Below are 21131 nucleotides of genomic sequence, written 5' to 3'. Positions count from 1 at the left end.
CTGGATCTTTTTTTTAGCAACTTTAAAAAGATTATATACATGGGAATGGAAGAAAATTAAGCTTAAATTCCATTTAGTATCTGTATGACAGATTTGTATTAAACAAACCAGAGCTCATTATAAAACCAATATCAACTTAAGCAGTGTGCCCCAAGAGAAATGGCAAAAAGGTCACTCCCAGAAATTCAAACAATTTTCCTGCTGGAAGAGCATGATTTTAATTACAGATACTATTAATTAGATCTGTCACAAGGAAGATTGTCCTCTTACTTATCATAACTATGATTTCCCCCCCAGATTATATTTATATACATTAACGGAAAGAAAAACCACAATCTGTTAATTGTAAATGATTAACACTTCACAATATAAATATCTAGATAACCACAAAAACATAACTATCTTAATAATCCGACCATTATTATTTCTACACAACTTTTTAGTCTCAGCAAATGTACCTTCAGTTTACTAAAAATTCTCGCTTTCTCTCTCTCCCTTTGATAAGATGTTCTTTCTGCATTGCTACTTTACTCTAGAAGGTTTTCTCCTCACCCTTAGAACTAAAGTTGAAAGCACTTCCTCTGAAATGCTAATAACTTGGCACATGTTTGAATTCACCACTCTTACTGAAAATTTCATTGGGCATGCAACGTTTCCTCCCCCAAGGACAAAATCACACTTAGTACAAAGATGACTTGAGAGAGGGTGGGGGGGGGGGAACAGAAGGGGGAAAAGTAGATCCATCTCTTTGATGTTTTTCTAAATTCCAGCTTTTGTACACCAGGATCTGAAAGCAAGGGTATCCTTCTGTTCACAGAACAAGTGGTCAGTAAAAATGAATGGACTTAACAAAAAAGATTCACAATGTATGTTAGTGAACAGCTCACTGTTCCAAAAGTTTGCTTTAATATTTCTGTACATTCTTATAACACTTTTTTACAGATATACCAAGGTTTGTGGATACTACCCATGCAATCGTATTTGTTCAGTTATATAATATTCAATATTATAAATACATAAAAACTTTCATTCAGAGAACAAAATATGGATTCCCTTATCACAAATAAGCCATCAGCCCTTATGCAATGTTTCTGAAACAGCACACACTTCATCCTACATTGGTTTTGAATTTATTGCATAAAACGACAACTCATCTACAATATTTCTGTTTCTTAGCACAGATCTGCTACCATTGTTCTCAGAGAAGGCATGCCTGCTTTTAACTTATCTAGTTCCTGCAAATTTATCAGCATTATACTCCAATTTATTTGAATAATGGGAGAAACTGACAACAGTGCAGGTCAAAGGTTATTTTCATATCAGACCTCCAGGAAGTCAATGATTCAAATATAGGGACGCCCTCAGATAACTGCATGATACATGCCTCATAAATTGTAGATATATTAAAAAAAAATCTTTACATTGCAGTAACAGATTCTGGATATTAATGTTATTTTTTTCCAGAGGCACTGGAATTCACAACTACTTCTTTTAGTGTTTCTAATTAGAGACACATTTACAGCAAGCTGTAAGAATGGCCAAGATTAATAACTAGCAATAAAAAGCTGTTACAGTCTATGGGGGAAATATTAATGGAGAGACTCCAAGTAAGGCATTGTTTAAAGGGCGGGAGAGGAAACTACCTCAGCTATAAATAAATAAATGCAACACTCCCTGGTGTGTGGGATAATAAATAATGGTTTAAGTGTCTGAGAAAAAGAACAAACTGATGGAGTGGAGAAACCAGTTTCTTACCTGATAAGCGGCAGTGGCATCAGAACTGCTGTCCGAGCCCAGTCTGGTCAGTTTCTCCTTCAGTTTGTGATGAGAGCTATGGCGGAGACAGTAGATAACCCCAGAAGCCACAAGGATCCCAAAAATGCAAGCAATGGAGAGGAGCGTGAGGATGATGAATTTGGTGGCGTCTTCTTCTTCTTGAGCATGGCGAGGCAAAAGTTGTAGCTTGCTTTTCTGTACATATAAAAAAATTAAAAAATGGGAAGGGGGCTGCATCAGTTTTCTGGGTTTTTGTTTGTTTTGTTATGAAGCAGGAGAAGCAGAAACTTATAGCAACTTGCAGGATGAATATTTTTCAAGGATACAGACAAAAACACCATTATATCATGCAAACTCAACCAAGCTTCCTCCATATTTTATGCTAGGGATCTTGCTGCTACTTTTTGTTGCAGTCCACTCCACTTCTTTAGGATGGGGTGGCACAGCCAGCCAGCTTGCAATACAAATCCTAACAGGTCTACTCAGAAGTCTATCTATCCCACTGCCCTCCAGGGGACTTGCTTCCTACTTAGTGCATTTAAGACTGCAGCCAGGTAACCCAGTTTTATGTATGCAGCACCTTTACTCAGAAATAAGGAACACAGAGTTCAGGGAGACTTCATCTGAAGTAAAAATACATGGGATGGCAAGTCTTAAATGAACTGGGACAAACACAAACAAAAGACATATCAAAAGCAACATAAACACTTTTCCACTACACCAAATTTTAAGTTACAAAGATTGTTCCTCAACAACACATACCTTGCCTCGTTGTTCATCAAATATCTAAAAAGCGAGTTAAACTGTCCTTCGGATCCTATCGGAATTGTTGTTAAGGGGAATATATACATATATAAATATATATATTTCCAACAATAAAAATCGTAACCTGATATATACTATTATCACTAGTTTCCCTCATGATGGTTTTTTAAATATTAGATTTCTTCTGCTAGACAGAATAGCCATCCTGAAAAATCTGTTAAGCGGACTTCTCAAAAATGAGCGATCTCCATTAACATTTCGGATTTATTTTAAATTATTAGGGTCGAGACCACGAGAATTTTAAAATGGGAAGGGGGGGATCCGGCGCTCTGTCTCTCCCCCCCACCCCCGTTTCTCTTTTCTTCTCGACGGAAACCAAACGAAACGCAAATTCAGTCCTTCTCTCTTCAGGTGAGCAGCGAGGAAGAGGAGGCGGAAGAAAAAGCAACACGCTTCCAAACTCCTTGAGGTTTTTAAAAATATATGCGGGTTATTTGTGTGTGCGTACAGCGTTAGAAAAGAAATCCCGGTGATGCCTTTCGCTTGTCTCCATGCGCTCAAAAGTTGTCCAATAATTTCCCCTCATTAGCTTCATTATAAACTATATTAGCAACAATTAAAATCGCAACATGGCCATGAAAAGCCCAGGCACGCAAGATTGCAGGCTCGCTCATTTGGCCAGCGCCTCACAATTACCCGGGAAATGAATGGCAAAGAAGAACGCCCCTGCCTCGGCTCTAGTTGCTACAAGAGGAGAACAATTAGCCAAGTCCTCTCCGCCACCTCTTTTCGCGTGGTAACAAAATGGATTTCCCCCCCTGAATGCCTGGCCCGGCCTATTCATTATCTCGCCTCTCTTTAGTAATTTTCTGCTCCGCATTCAGCTGGCCGCCGCTTAATTTCCTCCCGGCTAGCCACGTACACAAGCGGCTCTTATGTCTCAGGCCCCACTCCGGTTCTTTCTTTCTTTCTCTCTTTTAATCTTGGAATCAGAAAGGCCACCGAAGCAATTAGCGGCGCGTCTTGACTGGGAAAATAGCTTGCCATTAATTAGCCTCCTTGCTTTTGCAGCGCGGCTCGGCTTAATAGAACAGAAAGGCAGCAGGTCCAGCGCAAACTGTTCTTCCCGGTTGCGCAGGAGCAAAAGCGCGAGGTTCGCCGGCTGGAGAGCAAGGACCGAGTGACTGCAGGCAGGCAGGCAGGCAGGCAGGCAGGCAGCGAGCGCGCACGCGCGCCTCCCGCCCTGGATCCCTTGCTCGCGGGCTCTTCGGGGAGGGGCTCCCTTCGCCAGCCCCTCGCGCCACTTTCGCTTTCAAGATGAAGGTGCTGCTGCCGGCGCTCCAAAGCGCCGGAGAGACCAAAGGGAGAGGCGCTCTCGGCTCTCCCACCTCCTTGGCCAACTGGAGGAGCCCCCACATGCCCTCCGCCCCAACCTGGCAGAAAGAAGGAGACAAGAAAGACCTTCTGGTTGGGGAGCGCATTGCTGGCGACGCTCCTCTGCCGCCCTCGGTCCCTTCCTCGCTCTCCGCGGACGCTCCTGCCCTCCCCTCCCTGCTCCGTGCGTCCTCAAGAACCGTCGCTTCACTTCGAAGCAGGGAGGGAGGGGCGAGCGAGGCGAGGCTTGAGAGTCGCTGGGATTCACTCTAAAGTAACGGGACCCCGTCCTTAGGCCACGCCTTGACAGCCCAGCACCCTGCGTTTGGATGTGAGGGGCTGCAAGCCTATGGCCGGCGCCCGCCCGTGACTGGCCCCAGTGGAGCTGACTGCCAAGAGCAGGTGCGCCCTGCTGGCAAAGAGCCCGGACGAAGACGCACGAGCGACTTCCCTCTTCTCGGCCATAAGCGCACTGAGGTGGCCTTCGCACGCGCCGCGCTCGCCGCTTCCGCTCCCCTCTGCAATACGGGGATGAGACACACCTTATGGTCCTCCAGCTGTTTTTGGATGACCACAACTCCCAATATATCCCTAGCCACCCCGCTAGTCAGGTGTGATGGGAACTGGAGCTCTGCCTTACACAGGGTGCTTGTAAGGATGAAAAGCAGTAGGGCTTTTGGAGCACTGGGAAGCCTGCATTATTATGCCCGGCGTGAGAGCAGATTGGCAGCAGGTCTCGGCGATTTCAATCGTGCTCAGCTCGACCCTCACTTCATCCCCCCCTGATTTAAATGGGGCTAGTTTCCGGGTAGGTATGGTTAAATCAAAACGTAAAGTTGCAATCCTATAGACACTTAATTAGGAGTGAATCCTATAGAACTCAGTGGGACAAGACTTCCTGGTAAGGACCGGACTGAGTTCAATGTGGCTTACGCGAGAGTGTGCGCGCACGGGAAGACAAGCTATGCACCGCCCTACTAAATCCAAACCCTAACGTGCGTTTCAAATGGGGTTCCTTTCTCAGCAAGCGTGCTTCTTTCGGAGGGGTGCCGGTGCAGCAGGACTGCCATCGGTAAGCCACTTTCTCCGAAGAAGGCAGGGAGAGGTCGCCTTGAAACTGATCTAAGGAGTGCTGCAAAGTAACGCAGGGAACTGGTGCTTCTGAGGCGACCCTTCTTGGAATCCTGATGCGCGAAACCGATGAAGGTGCCATCTCGTTTGCGGAATGCGCATGGACTGTTTGATGCCAGTGATGTCTACACTGACCAGCAGCAGCCCTCCAAGGGTTCAGAAAGGGGTCTTTCTTCCCCAGCCCTACCTGGCGATGCCAGGAACTGAACTCAAGGCCTTCTGCATGGAGCTAGGACCCCATCCGCAACTACTTACTTGAGGGCTAGGAAGGCCACAAAGCAGTTGGGCATTGAGTCAAAGCATATGGGTGGGAATAATGGTGTCTCACAATCTTCCTTGACTTGTGAAACTCTGAAGAGTAGTTGTAACTCGGTTTTTGACTCAAGCCTGCACACTTCTTTGGATCGGCAGTGTGCCACTGAACTCAGTGGATTGGCTCGCGAGTAAACATGCCTAGGCCGGCTCCGTTCCTCGCTGCGCAGCACAGATCTCCCTGCCCCTGTCTTCAGACTGAACCCTCCCCCGCCCCGCAAGGCACGCGGCCTTTGCATTCTCTTTGCTGGGGCTGCCAGATGTCCCTCGGCCGGAAAAGGCCCTTGTTCTCCGGCTCCAAAGAACCTCTCTCAGGCCAGTCTCGCCGCCCGGGAGGGCCCCCCTCGACCTCCTGTTCCTGGGGGTGTGTGGTGCGGAGGCCTTAAGCTATAAGGAGGGGAGGGCTGCCGCGGGGGCAGAGGGTCGCCCAGGAACGCTCCCCTCCGCCGGTGAAAGGGCAAGGCTGCCCCTTCAGAGGCGGGCGAACAAGCAGGGCCAGGATGCCTGTTGGCGGCGGCCCAGTTGGATGGAGCTCAAGGCCTGCCCTTGCCTTTACTATTAGCATTTCGCTGAAAGGCACCCCCCCCCAACCCGCTGGCGGGGGAAGAGGTCGCCATCTGCATCTAAATAGGGGAGTTTGAAAAATGATCTTGCCCTGGACGGGAGGCTCGGCCTCGGCCGCCCCTTCGCTCCTTCCCGGCCCCTGCCCCTGCCCCTCGGGCAAGGGCAGGCCGCGCTGAAGGGACCTTAATTAGCCGCGCTACAGTCCCGAAGACGGAAGGAGCGGCTGCCTACCCGCCCTGCTCAGCCTTTCCCTATGGGGGGACCAGCTGCTGCACAGAGCCTCCAAGAGACAGACAGCTCTGCACCCAGCAAAGCCTCGGTCGGGAAGGGGGCGATCTCTCTCTCTCTCTGACCGACTCCCACAATGACTTTCTTTCCGATTCCCGGCCTGCAAGCACTTATCGGAAATTGGGAGGGGATGCTATTTAGGCGCCCCTCCCCCCCTTTAAGGAATACCTGCAAATACACACATACACCGAAGAGGGGCATTTAAATTTCATTATTTCCTCCGGGCTAGCCACGAATTAAATTATATAACGTTGACATTTGGTCTGTGTACAGAGCAATCGTATGCATGTTAATCCGTTCTAAATATGTATACCTCTTTAAAGCTGCACTCCTACAGGTATTTACCTCCGATCAAGTCCCTCGGACTCAAGGACTTCCTTCTCAGTAGAGTATAGGCAGTACGGTATAGGATTGCGTAAACACAGGTAGGATGCGGCGGGGGGAGGATGGTAAAGTCAAGGTAAACAGACTGGCAACCAGATCCTAAGTGTTGTTTTTAATTCAGAGGTAAGCCACACAGAACACCATGGCTGACATCCCGATCAATGTAAAGGTAAAATGTGCCATCGAGTAGGTGTCGACTTCTGGTGACCACAGAGCCCTGTGGTTTTTCTTTGGTAGAATACAGGAGGGGTTTACCATTGCCATCTCCCGCCCAGTATGAGATGATGCCTTTCAGCATCTTCCTATATCGCTGCAGCCCGATATCAGCGGGGATTCCACCGGCAACCTCTGGCTTGCTTGTCAAATCATTTTAAGGACTACTAAGCCACCTAATGGTTCAGGGGAAAATGACTTGCCTAGCAAGCATGAGATTGCCGGTTCGAATCCCCGCTGGTACCTATATCGGGCAGCAACAATATAGGAAGATGCTGAAAGGCATCATGTCATACTGCGGCGGGAGTAGGCAATGGTAAACCCCTCTGTATTCTACCAAAGACAACCACAGGGTTCTGTTGTCGCCAGGAGTCGACAGGGACTGGACGGCACACTTTACCTTTTAAGTTTTATTAGGATTTCCTCTGGTACGTTTAGCCAGAAGGACAGTCGGTGTGATTAAGAACCTCAGCCTAGAGAACTAAGGCCCCTTAAGATGCGTTTGCTGTAGGACTGTTGCCCAAATATGCTTAGGATCAGGCTGTGAATTGGTTATTGCAACAGGAAAGTGCGCAACCATGCAGTAGAACCGACAGGGCCACAGAAGACAGACTGACTCTATTTAGGATCTGAGCACCTTTATATCAAAAAGTTAAGTTCCGTTGTTTTGATTCTGCCATTCCCCTTGCTCACTGGGCAAAGAGGTACATTTCAAAGTGGTGATTCCTTTTATATTTAGTAAGGCGAAAAGCAACTGTCCCTCCCTGTTCAGTCACAGCACCGCGTCTCTCCACTGGCTGTTGCTGGTATTTCACTTTTGCTTCTTTTTAGATTATGAACCTTTGGGGGACAGGGAACCATATTTATTATTATTATTATTATTAGTAGCAGTATTTGTAAACCACTTTGAAAACTTTTCAGATGAAATGTGACATATAAATAAATAAAGGCAGGTATTTATAAATAACTTCAGAGAAAAACTATGGGCAGATTGATTCTAGGTCTTGTTCTCAAAATGCACAGTTTTAAATCCCATCCTAGACCTGAGCAGCCTAGGGTTCCGTTTTCCGGGCCTCAGTTCCGCATCTGTAAAATGGGACTAACAGTGTCCCATATGAGGGATTGTTCTGAGGATGAAGCAAACAGAATCAGCTTTGCCAAGTGTGTGCTCTCCCCCTTTAAAGAATGGCAATGGGCAGCCCTGAATCGAAAGCTGTCGGGTTTTTTTCAGGGCTCTGCCTGGTCTGCGGTCACACGATCCTTAGTACACAATGAACACGTTTCTCCCTCGCATTTTTGGCTCGGAAAAGAAAAAATATGAGTGGTTCCTTGACAATGAGGAATCGCCATTGGAAGGGAGCACAGTTAAACACTAGAATTCTGTGTCAGATATACGAAGTAAGCAAAAACAGATATAGTGAAGAGTTTTAAACGTTTAGCGGGTTTTTTTTCCTTTTTAAATAACTTTCGCTTTTCCTGCGGATATCTAGTTTGCGTGGTGGTGGTGGTTTGTAAGCAGGTTTAATAATTTCCCTCATGATAGATCCCGCTCCAAACCGCACTCCTGACCTGAAGGGGCTTTCGAATTGTTGTACGAAATAGCTCTTCATGGTTGATGAACGAAAATGCCGCCACGTGTTTGTTTTTTTTTTTTTACAGGGCTTGGGGTGCTAAATAAGCCCACCGCCATCTCCTAAATTTCACGCGCTGTGAAGGGTGTGGATTGTCAGTGACTCTGAAGCGGCCTGCCTCGGTTTTGACTTCCAAGCAACGGGGACATTTCTCTTTCCAGTTCACCGGTGCTGCATCCAAACGTGTGGGGAGGGGAAGGCGCCAGCAGCAGCTATAGGGCGGGGCGGGGAGCGTTACTTTCAGATATCCAACGGAAACTGTCCTTTTTTTTTCCTGCCAGGCCGACTGTCACCGTGTAGGGAAACCCACCTTGATGCCGCTTCCTCCGCTTGGTGGAGAAGTTTCCAAAGGGAGGTTTGGAAGCAGATCCAGTTGCAACTTGCGCCTGCTTCTTGGCCAAAAGGTACTCCTCAATCAAGGGGGCGAGGAGTCTGTGTGTGTGAGAGAGACTTTTTGTACTCAACCGCCTTTTTTGTACAAAGCCGCCTTTTCTCTCTCCCACAACCATTTATTTACCACGCGGTTTTAATAAAATTCAGGTTTCAGTTAAAGAACAAAACCCCGCGTTTCTGTCTCTTATATTGGCACCGTGAAGCTGCAGAAGAAGTGTCGCTCTCCAAAAGGCGTCGCCGATCTGCCGACGTGCGCCCTTTCAGGGCAAAAGACGCAACCAGGTTGAGTGTGCAGGGTGGACGAGGATCCCCTCGGAAGGCAGCGGCGGCGCTGCAGCAACCTTTTGCCTTCTGATCTCATCCATCGCTCTTTTTCGCTGCCTGTCCTTGAGGAAGAAAATTCTCCGAGCTGCTGCTGCTGCGGCCCCCTCCTCATTCTGCAACTGAGCTCCCCTTTCCAAACGAAGCTTCCTACAGGTGTTCCTCCTGCCCAGTCCGCAGAAAGAAGTGTCCGTTTTCCCTTCCAGTCCCGGTTTAGCAGACAGCAGGAGCAGCTTCGGCCTCAAAAGGCGCAAGGCTGAAAAGGCCCTTTTCTGTTACTGAAAGAATAGGCACGCTTTCCAGTGACACAGAGCCCTTCTTCACCAGAATGCAGACTGGAAAGGTTGCGAGACATCGAGGCTCCTCGCTATCGTGACAGTGAAAAGAATATGCCTGATCGGAATGCAGGAGGCTCTTCCCCCTTTGAAACTGGGCCGATTTTAGTCCTAGTCAGGGATATTCTAGGAAAACGTCGATCGCCTACCATGCCCGCCCTCCGGAATCCTCGTGCCGAACTGATCAAGCCGGAGTCATTAACGAGGCTTTTATTCATGAACTTCAGTGATTTTCAGCAGCCCGGTTATCAAGAGTTATAGATCAATACTGCAGCCCGAAGATGCTGGACTGGGGGTCCTCCTTTGACTGCTCAAACTCGTTGCCCCACCTAGATCTCAGAGGGAGGTTCAGTTAACTCAAAAACAACAGGCAGTCCTAGTGGGAACCGTGTTATATTTACCGCCAAACTTCTCTGCATGCCAATGAGGTATACCTTTCTTTTGAAAGAAAGTGCATGATCGGCGAAATCAAGGGCGGCAGTCTAAACTCCGAGCGGCGGGACCTCAGGGCGCATTCTCAAGGCCGCTTGACGCGGGCTGCCCGCCTCGTAACGCCCCGCGATCTTGCCACCCTCAGGATCCTTCACCTGGCAGTCAGAGAAGGTTTAGCATCAATCATGCGCAGGTTTGGCATGAGAACCAGGGGCATAGTTAGAGGAGAGAGGGCCCGCAGCCCCTTGGAGTGAAGGAGATAATGAAGAAAAAAGAGAGGGAAGGAGGGGTGAAGCTGGGGGCCCCTCAGGAGCTGGGGGGCTGGGTTCTTTGAACCCCTTTGCTCAATAATAGCTACGCCCCTGCTGAGAACAGAGCTAGGCAAGCTAGGTCTGGGGCTTCATCGGATCGGTTGGTGAGGAATACGAAGGGCCTTCGTGCTAGTGGGGTGTGTCCTTAGCGGAAGAGGGGTGCAAAGCTGGGTTCAAGGAAGTCCACCCGGGGGTGGGTGGGATCTGACACTGGCCAATCGATCCTGTCGTATTGGTTCCTATCGCTGTGTGGGCCTCGCCACTTCAAAGGCCGTGGACGAGCCCTGAGCCGAAGGAGGGAGGGAGGGAGGCGCCCGCAAGAGACGCGAGCCCTGCCTTGCCAGACCGCGTGGCAGCGCAACAAACGAGGCCGGCTTCGGGGACATTAATTCGGAGGCGCTGGCTTGTCCCAGCAACCGCCCAACCAGTTGACACAGCACAGAACATAAGGAGGATTTGTTTTCTCTCACTGGGCGGGTGGAGAGGGGATGCTTGGAAGTCAAACAACTGCAGATTGCTCCGGCGCTGCCACTCGGTACAGAAGTGCACCGTAACACTTTAAAAATAAAATAAAATATTTCTTTAAAAAACAAAAAACCCACCAAATATGGCCAACTTGCTAGTCTACTTTCCGATTTCAGGCTGGACTCCATCTCATCCCCTCATGGCCAACGCAGGGGAAATGTGGGGGAAGGAGGATCCCTTAAAGCCGGGAACTCAGTAATCCTCCACTGCGCCTAAGCTCCGTTCTTTCTTCCACCGTCCCCCACAACTCCCACCCCCCATGCCTCCTGCCTCAGATTCAACAATCGGGCCTCGGCGCGGGAAAGAATCCAGGGTTAATTAGAGGTACCCTGTCAGACTTGACTCGAAATCGAGAGAGAGAATCTTTATGTATGAATTTGACATTTACAGTTAGATGTCGTTTAAAGCACAGCGCGCGCGCGCGCACACACACACACACTTTATTCTGTGGTTGGCTCAACTGAGGTTGGTATGGTGAAGGGGAGGGAACAATCGCTTACAGAAGGGGGGGCAGGATCTTACTTTTTAACCTTAAGACCTAATAAATACACAGATCTAAAATAAGGAAGATGCGAAATAGACTCCAAGGAATAATCATTCTTAACAGAAATGGGAATATTCTTTATTTGCAACCTGCCCTTCCCACCTTCTCTCTCTCTCCATTTTACAGGACGGTCTGGTTTTTCCCACCTTTACTAATCTAGGGTTCAAAAGTAGGAACTAACAATAATAACTGCTGGTTTGAACTCTTCCTGCCAGTGCAGTTGACAATCACTATATAAATGCACGATTCCTGCGAGTACAAAACATATGACTCCTAAATACATGGCAGTTTACATTTTCTGTCAAAAACATGTTTAAATCGAATCATTTCTGTGAGGAAGGAAGAGAGCTACTTAGCAGCACCTGGAGTCATCGGAATCCCCCCCCCCACACACACACACAACTCCACTGCCCCCTTCCAAACCTGTCTACTAGCTTGACTTGCCCAAAGGCAAGTCTCTGGGAGCTGAAAATTAGTGAGCTATTATCATCAGTTGCCTTCTCCTCCTAAAGGAATCCACAGTTGGCTGCCATCATCCTTCACGCACTTTCTCCAGAGTAAACCCAAGGGGTCCATGGTCTTCTTCAGGAGAAAGTGTGTGGGTTACTCCAGTCTGAGCCAGACACGAAGGTCCATTCACAGAGAGCAGGTTACTCTCCAGATCAACCACTGTCTGTAAACATTTAAGAGGCATTTTCATGTATCAGTGACAGTAACTCTAGAGGAGCAGCAGCAATTGATTATATCATGGATACTACCATTGTCTTACTTTATACATATCAGCATTAAATAACAATTCCTTCTCCCCCCCCCCTCAAAATTGATTTTGCTGTTTTAGTAAGCAAAGTTTATTAATGGAAATGTTTTTTTTAAAGCTTAGAACCACAGAATTTAAGCCTTCAGACTTCAAAAGCTGTTGCTATGTTGAGATAAGGACACACTTGGCGGCAGTTGTTGGATGCAGCCTTTTTACTTCTGTGAAGAAAAATGCAGTTCAATTTTGCTTTGGGGGAGAAAAAATAACTTGGCAGTACTATTTAGTTGCACATATTGCATCAGAAGAGTTTATTTTCATTTAAAAAAATAATAATTCTGTGTGGATTATACATTACAATAGATTTGAACACAAATAACAATGAGAACCAGACATCTCAGAGGTATAAGACTTTGGAATATGATTTATCTTAAAATGTGACCAAGTTTTGTTTCCTTAAAAAAAACAACCCACAACCTTAATGCTATTTTTAATTTAGAATACACTCCAGAACCTAATAAATGGGAGAAGTCAGGCAGAAATAATCATGTATTAATTCTCTGCATTACAAAATCTTTTCAGAAGCTATTATCAGAGCAAGAGGCATTGTGGTTGAGATTCAGGGTGGGAGAAATCCTTTGTGCAACTGAAAGCTATTGTTCCTCTGTGCTGATGAAATTGTACTTGCAAATCTGCCATTCAAGGAGGCCAAAAAGGGGGGGGGGGAAGTCCCAAAGAGAAGAAAAGGAATGACAAGAAAATAATTATTCTTGACTATAAACTTGTATTAATATACATTTGCCCTCATTACGATTTTTTAAATCTGTGTGTGCGTGTGTATTAGTATTAGGATATAGAAGTGCAGACATAATAATTTCATATTTAAGCACATTTTTTCAGAAGAGTCCCATTGAAATCAATGGACATTGTTTTTAATAATTAAGATCACATTCTGGAGTTCAGTAAATAAAGGAAAATGCCTTCACCCTAAATTAAGAGTGATCTTCAAATGTAGTATGTAAAAAGTTAACTAGCTTGGGAGACAACATGCTCTTCTTGGGGGAAAGTGCAGGATAAATATGTCTACTTAATTGTCTTAATGCCTATAGGGAGTATGTGTGTGAAGTTATCCTTACAGTAAATACAAGGAAAATTGGGTTATTTGTTTCTTGGTCTTTACAAAGTCACTCATTACCATCTCAACCCTAAACATGTATTTCAAAGTAAATTTGCCTATTGGCCTTTATGGAATGTACTTCCATTAAGTACTTGCATTTTGTGCAGTATGCAAATATGTTAAATAAATAAATAATAAATACTTTCAAGTAAGTTTGCTAAGAATTGCATCAAACAAATTGGAGTGACATCCAAGAAGATGTGTTTAGGAGTTAGATTGCAGGTGCAGGGCCCAGTGGTTTATGGTTGCCTGGATAGGTGGTCTTTGTTTACTGGCTATCAGATATTCAGAAATGAAACAGGAGTATGTTTACTGTTTCAGATAAGATTATTTAGGATGAGCAAGAAGTCTGGATGTAAGGAGGGAGAAAGCATCCTTGTAGCCTCCGCTGCTTCCTCAGATGTTGGTTCAGAATTACTTTTAGCAGATGTCAGTTCATCACCTGAAACAAGGTCAATTTAACGCTTTTACTTGGAGAAGGAAAGGGGGGGCTGCAATCGGATGGGAAGGTACTTTCCCCCTTCTTTGAGACTCTATTGAGGGGTCGGAAAGATTAGACAAAATCGACACACACAAAAGGCAGATGGATTTCTGGGAACTCCAACTTATTCAAATCACTGAGAAAGGTCATGGTGAGAGCCACAGACCTATTCATCTGGAGGGGCACAATGATCCTTCCTCAACCTTCAACCCCACAAAGCACTCGGGGGCTTCTCTATACCTTTTAGAAGGATTAATATCCCCCAACAATGGAGGAATCGAATCTAAGGATTCAGCCAAGTTTCAAAGATACCAGGATCAATGAGAGACGCTTCCCTCTTGTTTCCGAAAGGTAAATAAAGTATTGTTTTGTGTTTATTGAGAAAAAGCAGAGAGGATATGCAGCTACAAACCAGCACTCTTGTTTTTCCCAGGAATCTGCATCTTACTACATAATCAGATGTTAAAATACTGCCCAAAGGGCTAAAATAAACTTGGGACAGTGTGTGTGTGTATGACAGTATTGTGGCAAGAGGGAATTCTGAGTACTTTAACATTGTCCTCAGCCAGAAAGGAAAAGGAGAAGGGAAGGGAAGGGAAGGGAAGGGAAGGGAAGGGAAGGGAAGGGAAGGGAAGGAAGTATATAAAAGTATAAGTAGTATAAGGAAGTATAAAAGACAGGCATACGTTTGCATAAAAGTGCCCACTCCCAGGCAGATCCATAAACCATTTATGTTAAAGAACCTGGATTTCAGGCAAAGCTCTATAGACTTCAACAGGACTAGGTTTGTTCAGATCCAAGTATATTCCTCTTAACTGGTGTGTGGTTCAGGCTGCCCACATATCTTCTTACAAAAGAAAAGGTGTTTTTTAAAAAACAGACAAACTCCTATTAATGCATACATACACTTCAGCCTGAAGTGAATGCAACATGTCAAACATTATAGAAATAGAGATAAAAGTATCACAGAATTTTAGATTTGGAAAAGTCCGACCCCTTGCTCAGAGTAGGAATCTGCTACAGCATCCCTGACAGATCCAGCCTCTGTTTGAAAATCTCTAGCAAAGGAGAGCACATCACTGTGGGAGATAAAAAGGGCTCACATACACACTCTCTCTCTCTCTAATACACACACATGTAAGTATAGGATGTGTGTGCTTCAGTTAATAAGTACAATAAATGTTATACATACATGTAATGTAATATTTGTGCTTGCTGTATACACACAGAGGGCACTCTTGATGTCTGTTTTCATTGTTTCCTGTCATCTTGTCAATATCCTGATTGCCTAAATGTGCCTATTGCACTTAAGGTCTCTATTTGCAAGCATCCCTTAAAACAAATCTCTTGTTTTGTGCAGGTCACATAAGATGGACCTGGTCGTAAGTTAGATTTGTATTTGCTTGCAAGTTACAGGTAAGACAGGTTGCCTGTAAACCTCACAAACTCTAAATAATAATCTACATTATTTGTGCATTTTATACCTCTGAAATAATAATTACACTATTATATGCACAAATTGCAGAAGGCATAGCGCCCACCCTCCAAAAGTAAAGGTTGTGAGTGGGTGAGAATGGCTACAGAACCATCTATACCCCGTCTGGAAGCGTGCTGCTTCGCAACTCCCAGTTTTGCTCCCAATACGTCAGCAGCTAATTTAAGAAGCGATGCGAGGACTATAAAAGGAAGAGGAGTGTGGCCAAACTTTGCTTTCCATCTTGTGAGTGAGTCACCAGCACAGGCATACGAGTAAGTGGAGGACATTCTGCTTAGCCGGGTACCTCTCTTCCTCCCACATTTTCAGGCTTGGCTAAGAAAGGATCTGAACCCGATCAATACTGGACGTTGAAAAACTACTGTTTCGGGCCGAAGGGGTCATCCCGATTCGGGAAAGCAGTTGGCTGCTGCTAGGGTCAATACAATCCAGGTCGAGGGGCTACAGAAGAATTCTCAAGACTATCTGCGCTCCATAGGAGACAGAGCTTCGCCCTCACTTACAGAAATGGACAGCCTCACTAGCGGCGGCTCAGAGCCCACAAGGCAACAGCAGACAAAGCTATGGGCAGGGAGGGGGCAGAGAGGAGGGGCAACTTAGAACCCCGAAGGAGACTCTCCATCCTCGCAGGTAAAGCGGCCCGCAACCTTTACACAGAAACTGTCTGGCAGCTTCAAAAGAAAACCAAGTGCCATTCTGCTAAACAATAAAATAAGTGTTTTTTAAAATCCCCCTCCTCAGCCACACCACATCCCAAGAGTCAGGTACAAATTTGAACAGGGAAAGGTGCTCAGTCCTTCACGTGCCTGACTGTATAAGTGACACTGGATGATCAGATCAGATGCATCTTTGGGTAGTGGTAACTAACAATCGGGGTAAAGGGTCTCGGTCTCTCTCTCTCTCTCTCTCTCACACACACACACCTACCTACCTACCTACACCTTTTTACTTCTAAAGAGAGACGAGCGAGAGACCACCAGGAAAGATAAACGTGGGTGTGTGAGAGCGAGAGCGGGAGGAAAAAACGGGGCAGGCTGATTCTATCAATAAGCCCTGAACACGAACCACCAGCAAGAAGAGACGAAAAACCAGAGCATCGCTTTAGCCTCCGGGCTCCTCCCTTGGCGATCTTGCCCACCACCGACCATGTGCAAACAGAGGCGCGATTGTGTTGACGACGACAGGTCGAGAGAAAGACGCAAACTCGCTCGCCCTCCCCTCTCGGCGAGCTTCATCCCCGCGCCTCGCAAGGGCGCAACAGAGCAGCTGTCCCAAGCCGCGGCGGAGGCAGCAGCATCAGGCTGCAGGGCGCCTGGATCGTGTCGCGCAACCCCTCGCCCGCCGCCTCCCCAGCAAAAGGCCACGGCAGGGAGCGCCCGCACCGCAAAGCCTCTGGGCACGTGCAGAGGGCCCATTCAGTCTCTCCACCCCCTCCGCCAGAGAGGCAGCCCCTTCCAGCCACGTGACGGGGCGCCCCTGCTCCGGCTCGGCCGCGGCTCTTCTGGCTCGGGGGCTGACTGAGCAGGGGCCGCGGGGCGGGGAGCTGCGGCGGCTCCCCAAGCGCCCGACGGCTTCACACAGGGCTCCAAGTCAGCCGCAGCCCAACAGAAAGGCGGCCCGCGCCGCGCCGTTTCCGCGGCGGGGCGAGCGCTCCTCGGGGCGGGCATCCCTTACCTGCCGCCATGCCCGCGCCTCTCCGAGGGCTCCAGTTCCTCAGGGGAGCTCCAGCAATCCGCCTCCTCCGCGGCCAAACTTGCTGCCCTTCTTCTCCTCGGCGCCCCGGCTCTCTCCCCCTCCTCCTCCTCCTCCTCCCGGCCGCCAAGCGACACAAAGGCGGGAGGCGGCGCTGACAGTCTCCCAGTCCCACGCCCGCCAGCCCGCAGCAGAGGCAGCCCGGCGGCGGGTCTTGGCGGAGCCAGCCGCGGGCCGCCCCTGCCCCTCTCCGTCTTGCAAGGCCCCGAGCGGGCGCCTCCGAGGAGCTGTCCATCACCAGGCGCGAGAGACGGCGCGCGCGGGGGGGAAAGGGGAAAAGGGCGTGGGGAGGGGGGGGAGGAAAAAGAAAGCCAAGCGCCAGCCCCAGCCAGCCGCCCGGGCGGGCTCTGCTCTGCGCCTCCTTTATATTCGCCCGCACTCCGCCGCTGCTGTCGGCGGCAAAGCACATGGCCCATCCACCGGTTGCTATAGCGATGCCTCCCCTCCACAGGTTGCTGACAGCAATTGGCTGACGAGCCCTGGACTCTTCAGAACCCCCTCGCCGGCGCGAGAGGCTATGAATGGACGCCGCCTTTGTCACTCATTTGTAAAAGCGGCTGGGGCTTGTTGCTGCCGCCGCGCGCCCCCCCCCCCCCGCCGCCCCGCACTCACACACATCTCCCCCTCCCCCCAGTCCCAAATCATTTTTTGTACCACTCTTGCCAAATGGAAACTGAAGGGAGAACAATGAGGGGGCCGCTGGTTTTCCAACCTCCCTCCCTCCCCACACCCCACGCAAAAGGCTGAAACATCAACGCCAACCTTTCTTTAAAAAAAAAAATACCAAAAACTATTTGCATGAAAATATAGCACTGAAAACGTCTGCATCTTCTGTTCTTCTGAGTTTTCCTCCAAGGAAAACAAAAATATTAAGGAGCCATTCAAGCCAGGTCATGCACTGACCTGTTTGCGCTTTAATAAATAAGCCTTGCCCTCTTGCAATTTAAAAAAAAAAATCATCATCAGCCCAAAACAAGGTTGCCACACAGTAGTAAACTGTTAGAAGATCTGCTAGGAGATTCAGAACTGCTCAATATCATCACATTATTTCAGGGAGAGGAACCCGCCTAATTTTATTAGTGTCTTGGGTACTGTTAAATGATTGTAAAGTACTAGATTAATTTCATGACCGTTCGGAGAATTATTTAAATAACCAATGAATACTATGAAATCATTGCTGTATGAAATTTCCTAAACTAGGAGACTTATTCCTAAACCTCAGTATTTATTTATTTAATTATTTAATTTATCAAATGTGTATGCCACCCCAAACTTTTGTCTCTGGGCAGCTCACAACACCATAAAAAAGTTAAAACACAGAAGTAAAAACCTTATAACAGTTTAAAACCACACTTAAATTAAAAAGCCTGGGTGAAAAGGTAGGTCTTTCAAGATTTTTTAAAAGTTGTCAGCGATGGGGAGGCTCTCATGGGAGTGAATCCTAGAGTCTCCGGGCAGCAACAGAGAAGGCCCACCCTCGTACAGCCACCAGACAAACTGGTTGCAGTTGTAGACGGACCTCTCCAGATGATCTCAATGGGCGATGGGGCTCATAGCGTATATGAACCAGAGCCACAGGTCACACAACCACCATCTCTTATGAACACATGAAGCTGCCTTATGCTGCCTCAGACCACTGGTCCATCTAGTTCAGTATGGTCTACTGGCAGCAGCTGGGCTGGCATCTCAGGTGGGGCAGGTAAAGCATGGATCTTTCTGGGATGAGTACCCAGAATGTTGGGGGCAATATGCTAAATCATTGTAAACCGCTTAGAGAGCTCTGGCTATAGAGCGGTATATAAATGTAAGTGCTATTGCTATTGCTATTGCTATCCAAGGGTCCATGGCCACCCAAGGGCCCCCAACAGACCCCTTTGCACTGGCAGCATGAACTGGCCAATGGATTCATGCCACTGTTGCCACTGGGCACCCCCATCTGCAAATGCAGTGATGCAGGTACCCCAGAGCTGCCTGCATCACCACAGAGCCTGCGGGTGCTCGTTTTGACCTTTGGGAACATAAGAAGCTGCCTTATACTGAGTCTGACCTTTGGTCCATCTAGCTCAGTATTGTCTGCACTGACTGGCAGCAGCTTCTCCAAGGTTGCAGGCAGGAGTCTCAGTCCTATCTTGGAGATGCCAGGGAGGGAAATTGGGAAATTTCTGCATGAAAGCATGCAGATGATCTTCCCAGAGCGGGCCCCATCCCCTGAGGGAAATATCTTACAGTGCTCACACATGTCTCCCATTCAAATGCAAACCAGGGTGGACCCTGCTTAGCAAGGGGGCAGTTCATGCTTGCTAGAAGACCAGAAGGAGCAGCTGCCACTAGATGCCTGTGAAAGCAACTCCTTCTCCTCCCCTCCCCATCAGCCGGTGGGGATACTCTCTCAAGGCCCACCCCACATGATAACACACAGGAGAAAACCTACTGGCTATTGAAAGGAGGATGGAGATCACTGAAGGACTGGACAGCAGCACTAGCAGCTCCTATTCTTCTCACCTGCTGAGAGTGTGAGGGGAAGGACTTGCCACAGAAGGCACCAAAAAAACGAGTCAGCTCCTTACCTTCCGAAGGTGGGGGGGAGAGGTCCTGTGGTAGCAAGCATGACGTGTCCCCATAGCTAAGCAGGGTCTGCCCTGGTCACATATGAATGGGAGACTAAAAGTGTGAGCACTGTAAGATATTCCCCTCAGGGGATGGAGCCACTCTGGGAAGAGCAGAAGGTTCCAAGTTCCCTCCCTGGCAGCATCTCCAAGATAGGGCTGAGAGAGATTCCTGCCTGCAACCTTGGAGAAGCCGCTGCCAGTCTGTGAAGACAATACTGAGCTAGATAGACGAATGGTCTGACTCAGTATATGGCAGCTTGCTATGTTCCTATATGAGATGTTGCTGCCCACCACCTGGTAAACTGGAAGGGGGGCACAATGGAGGGGGTGGCTGAATGCAATGCTCCCCTCCCCGGACATGCAATGGGGATAGGAGCCCAGAACACAATGGGGGGCAGGAACCCAGTGCGGTGCTTTCCCCCTCCCCCAGGGCCCAAAGCAATCTGTCACTGGCACTGGGCAGCAGCTGCCCCAGGTCTCAGACAGATATTCTGCCACCTGAGATCTTTTAAACGAAAGATGTTGGACTAAACCTGTGACCTTCTGCATGCCAAGTGTGTGTTCCGCCACTCAGGTTTTGTCCCTTTCCAAATATACCACCACCATTCCTCCCTGCCTCCACTGCTATAGCACTGTCAATTGTGGCTGGGGGTGGTGGGAGTTGTAGTTCAGCAACAGCCGGGGTGCCACAGTTGCCTAGCCTTGTCCTACAGCTTCCTCAGCCTGCCTTCGGGTTCTGCTGCTTGCCATAGGAGGCCAACACAAGCCCCAAATGGACACAAGTGCACTGATGGGTGAGCGGGGTAAGTCATTCCATTCTCTCTCTGACCACTTGCATAAACTACCCTGAAGCCATTTGTGGCCACTTCCTGCCTAGTGCCTATTAAAAGCCAGGACAGTGAATGTTGTTGACAAGATTCAACAGCCAACTGGTATCCATCCTTCGCAACCATCTGAACATTCAAGTCCCAGCTTAGGCATGAACTCCGTAGCGTGATTCTGAGCAACTCATCTTACCCGGTCTCTGCATACCTCTCAAGAGCCCTGTGTCCCCAATCTGAACCTCATTTTTAAATCTGTCCCACACTAGCCTGGTGTACTTTCACCAAGTGCTCCTGTACTTCTCAATTGTCAACTGTGTCTAATGCCTCCTGCAGAGCTTTGCAATGCGTGCCACACTAACAATGAAGGGGGCTTTGCTCAGCTGCTCTCCTCACTCGGATCCTGCAAACTGGACCCTGAGTTCTTCCAAAGACCCCCCCATCCCTCTGTAAGGGAGTGTTTTGCACAGCTGTGGAAAGTCTGAGGTCTCTCATTATGTTTCTCCTTTCAAGTGTTTTTTGTTTGTCTGCTACTTGTTCAGTGGAATGGGTCTTTGGCAAAGATTAATAGAATTGTATAAGGGCTGTAAAGCATTTCCTACACAGCACCCAAGTTGTCCAAACCTAGCTATTCCAAATGCCTAGCTACTGAAATTAATTGTTGCATCCATAAGGCTCAACATATGAAAAGCAAATTGCACTTCTTTGATCAGGTGGTTTTCTGAATGCTTTGAGAAGTAGAG

The 21131-nt window shown here is 47.9% G+C and overlaps 1 protein-coding gene across 6 annotated transcripts in view; it reads right to left on the bottom strand.

The window, feature by feature from the left end:
• PTPRN2 (protein tyrosine phosphatase receptor type N2) overlaps nt 1–21131 on the bottom strand; it is a 914460-nt gene that overhangs the window by 141888 nt on the left and 751441 nt on the right. For 5 of the 6 annotated variants that reach the window (XM_053263436.1, XM_053263440.1, XM_053263439.1 and 2 more), the window contains one exon: nt 1756–1971. The exons of the other annotated variant lie outside the window; for it this stretch is intronic. In XM_053263436.1, coding sequence (XP_053119411.1) covers nt 1756–1971 — 216 coding nt within the window. The remainder of the gene's footprint in view (nt 1–1755; nt 1972–21131) is intronic. 6 annotated transcript variants of the gene reach the window in all.

This window comes from Hemicordylus capensis, chromosome 6 (assembly GCF_027244095.1).
Source record: "Hemicordylus capensis ecotype Gifberg chromosome 6, rHemCap1.1.pri, whole genome shotgun sequence".
Taxonomy (NCBI): domain Eukaryota; kingdom Metazoa; phylum Chordata; class Lepidosauria; order Squamata; family Cordylidae; genus Hemicordylus; species Hemicordylus capensis.
This window is presented reverse-complemented; position numbering and strand designations above follow the sequence as displayed.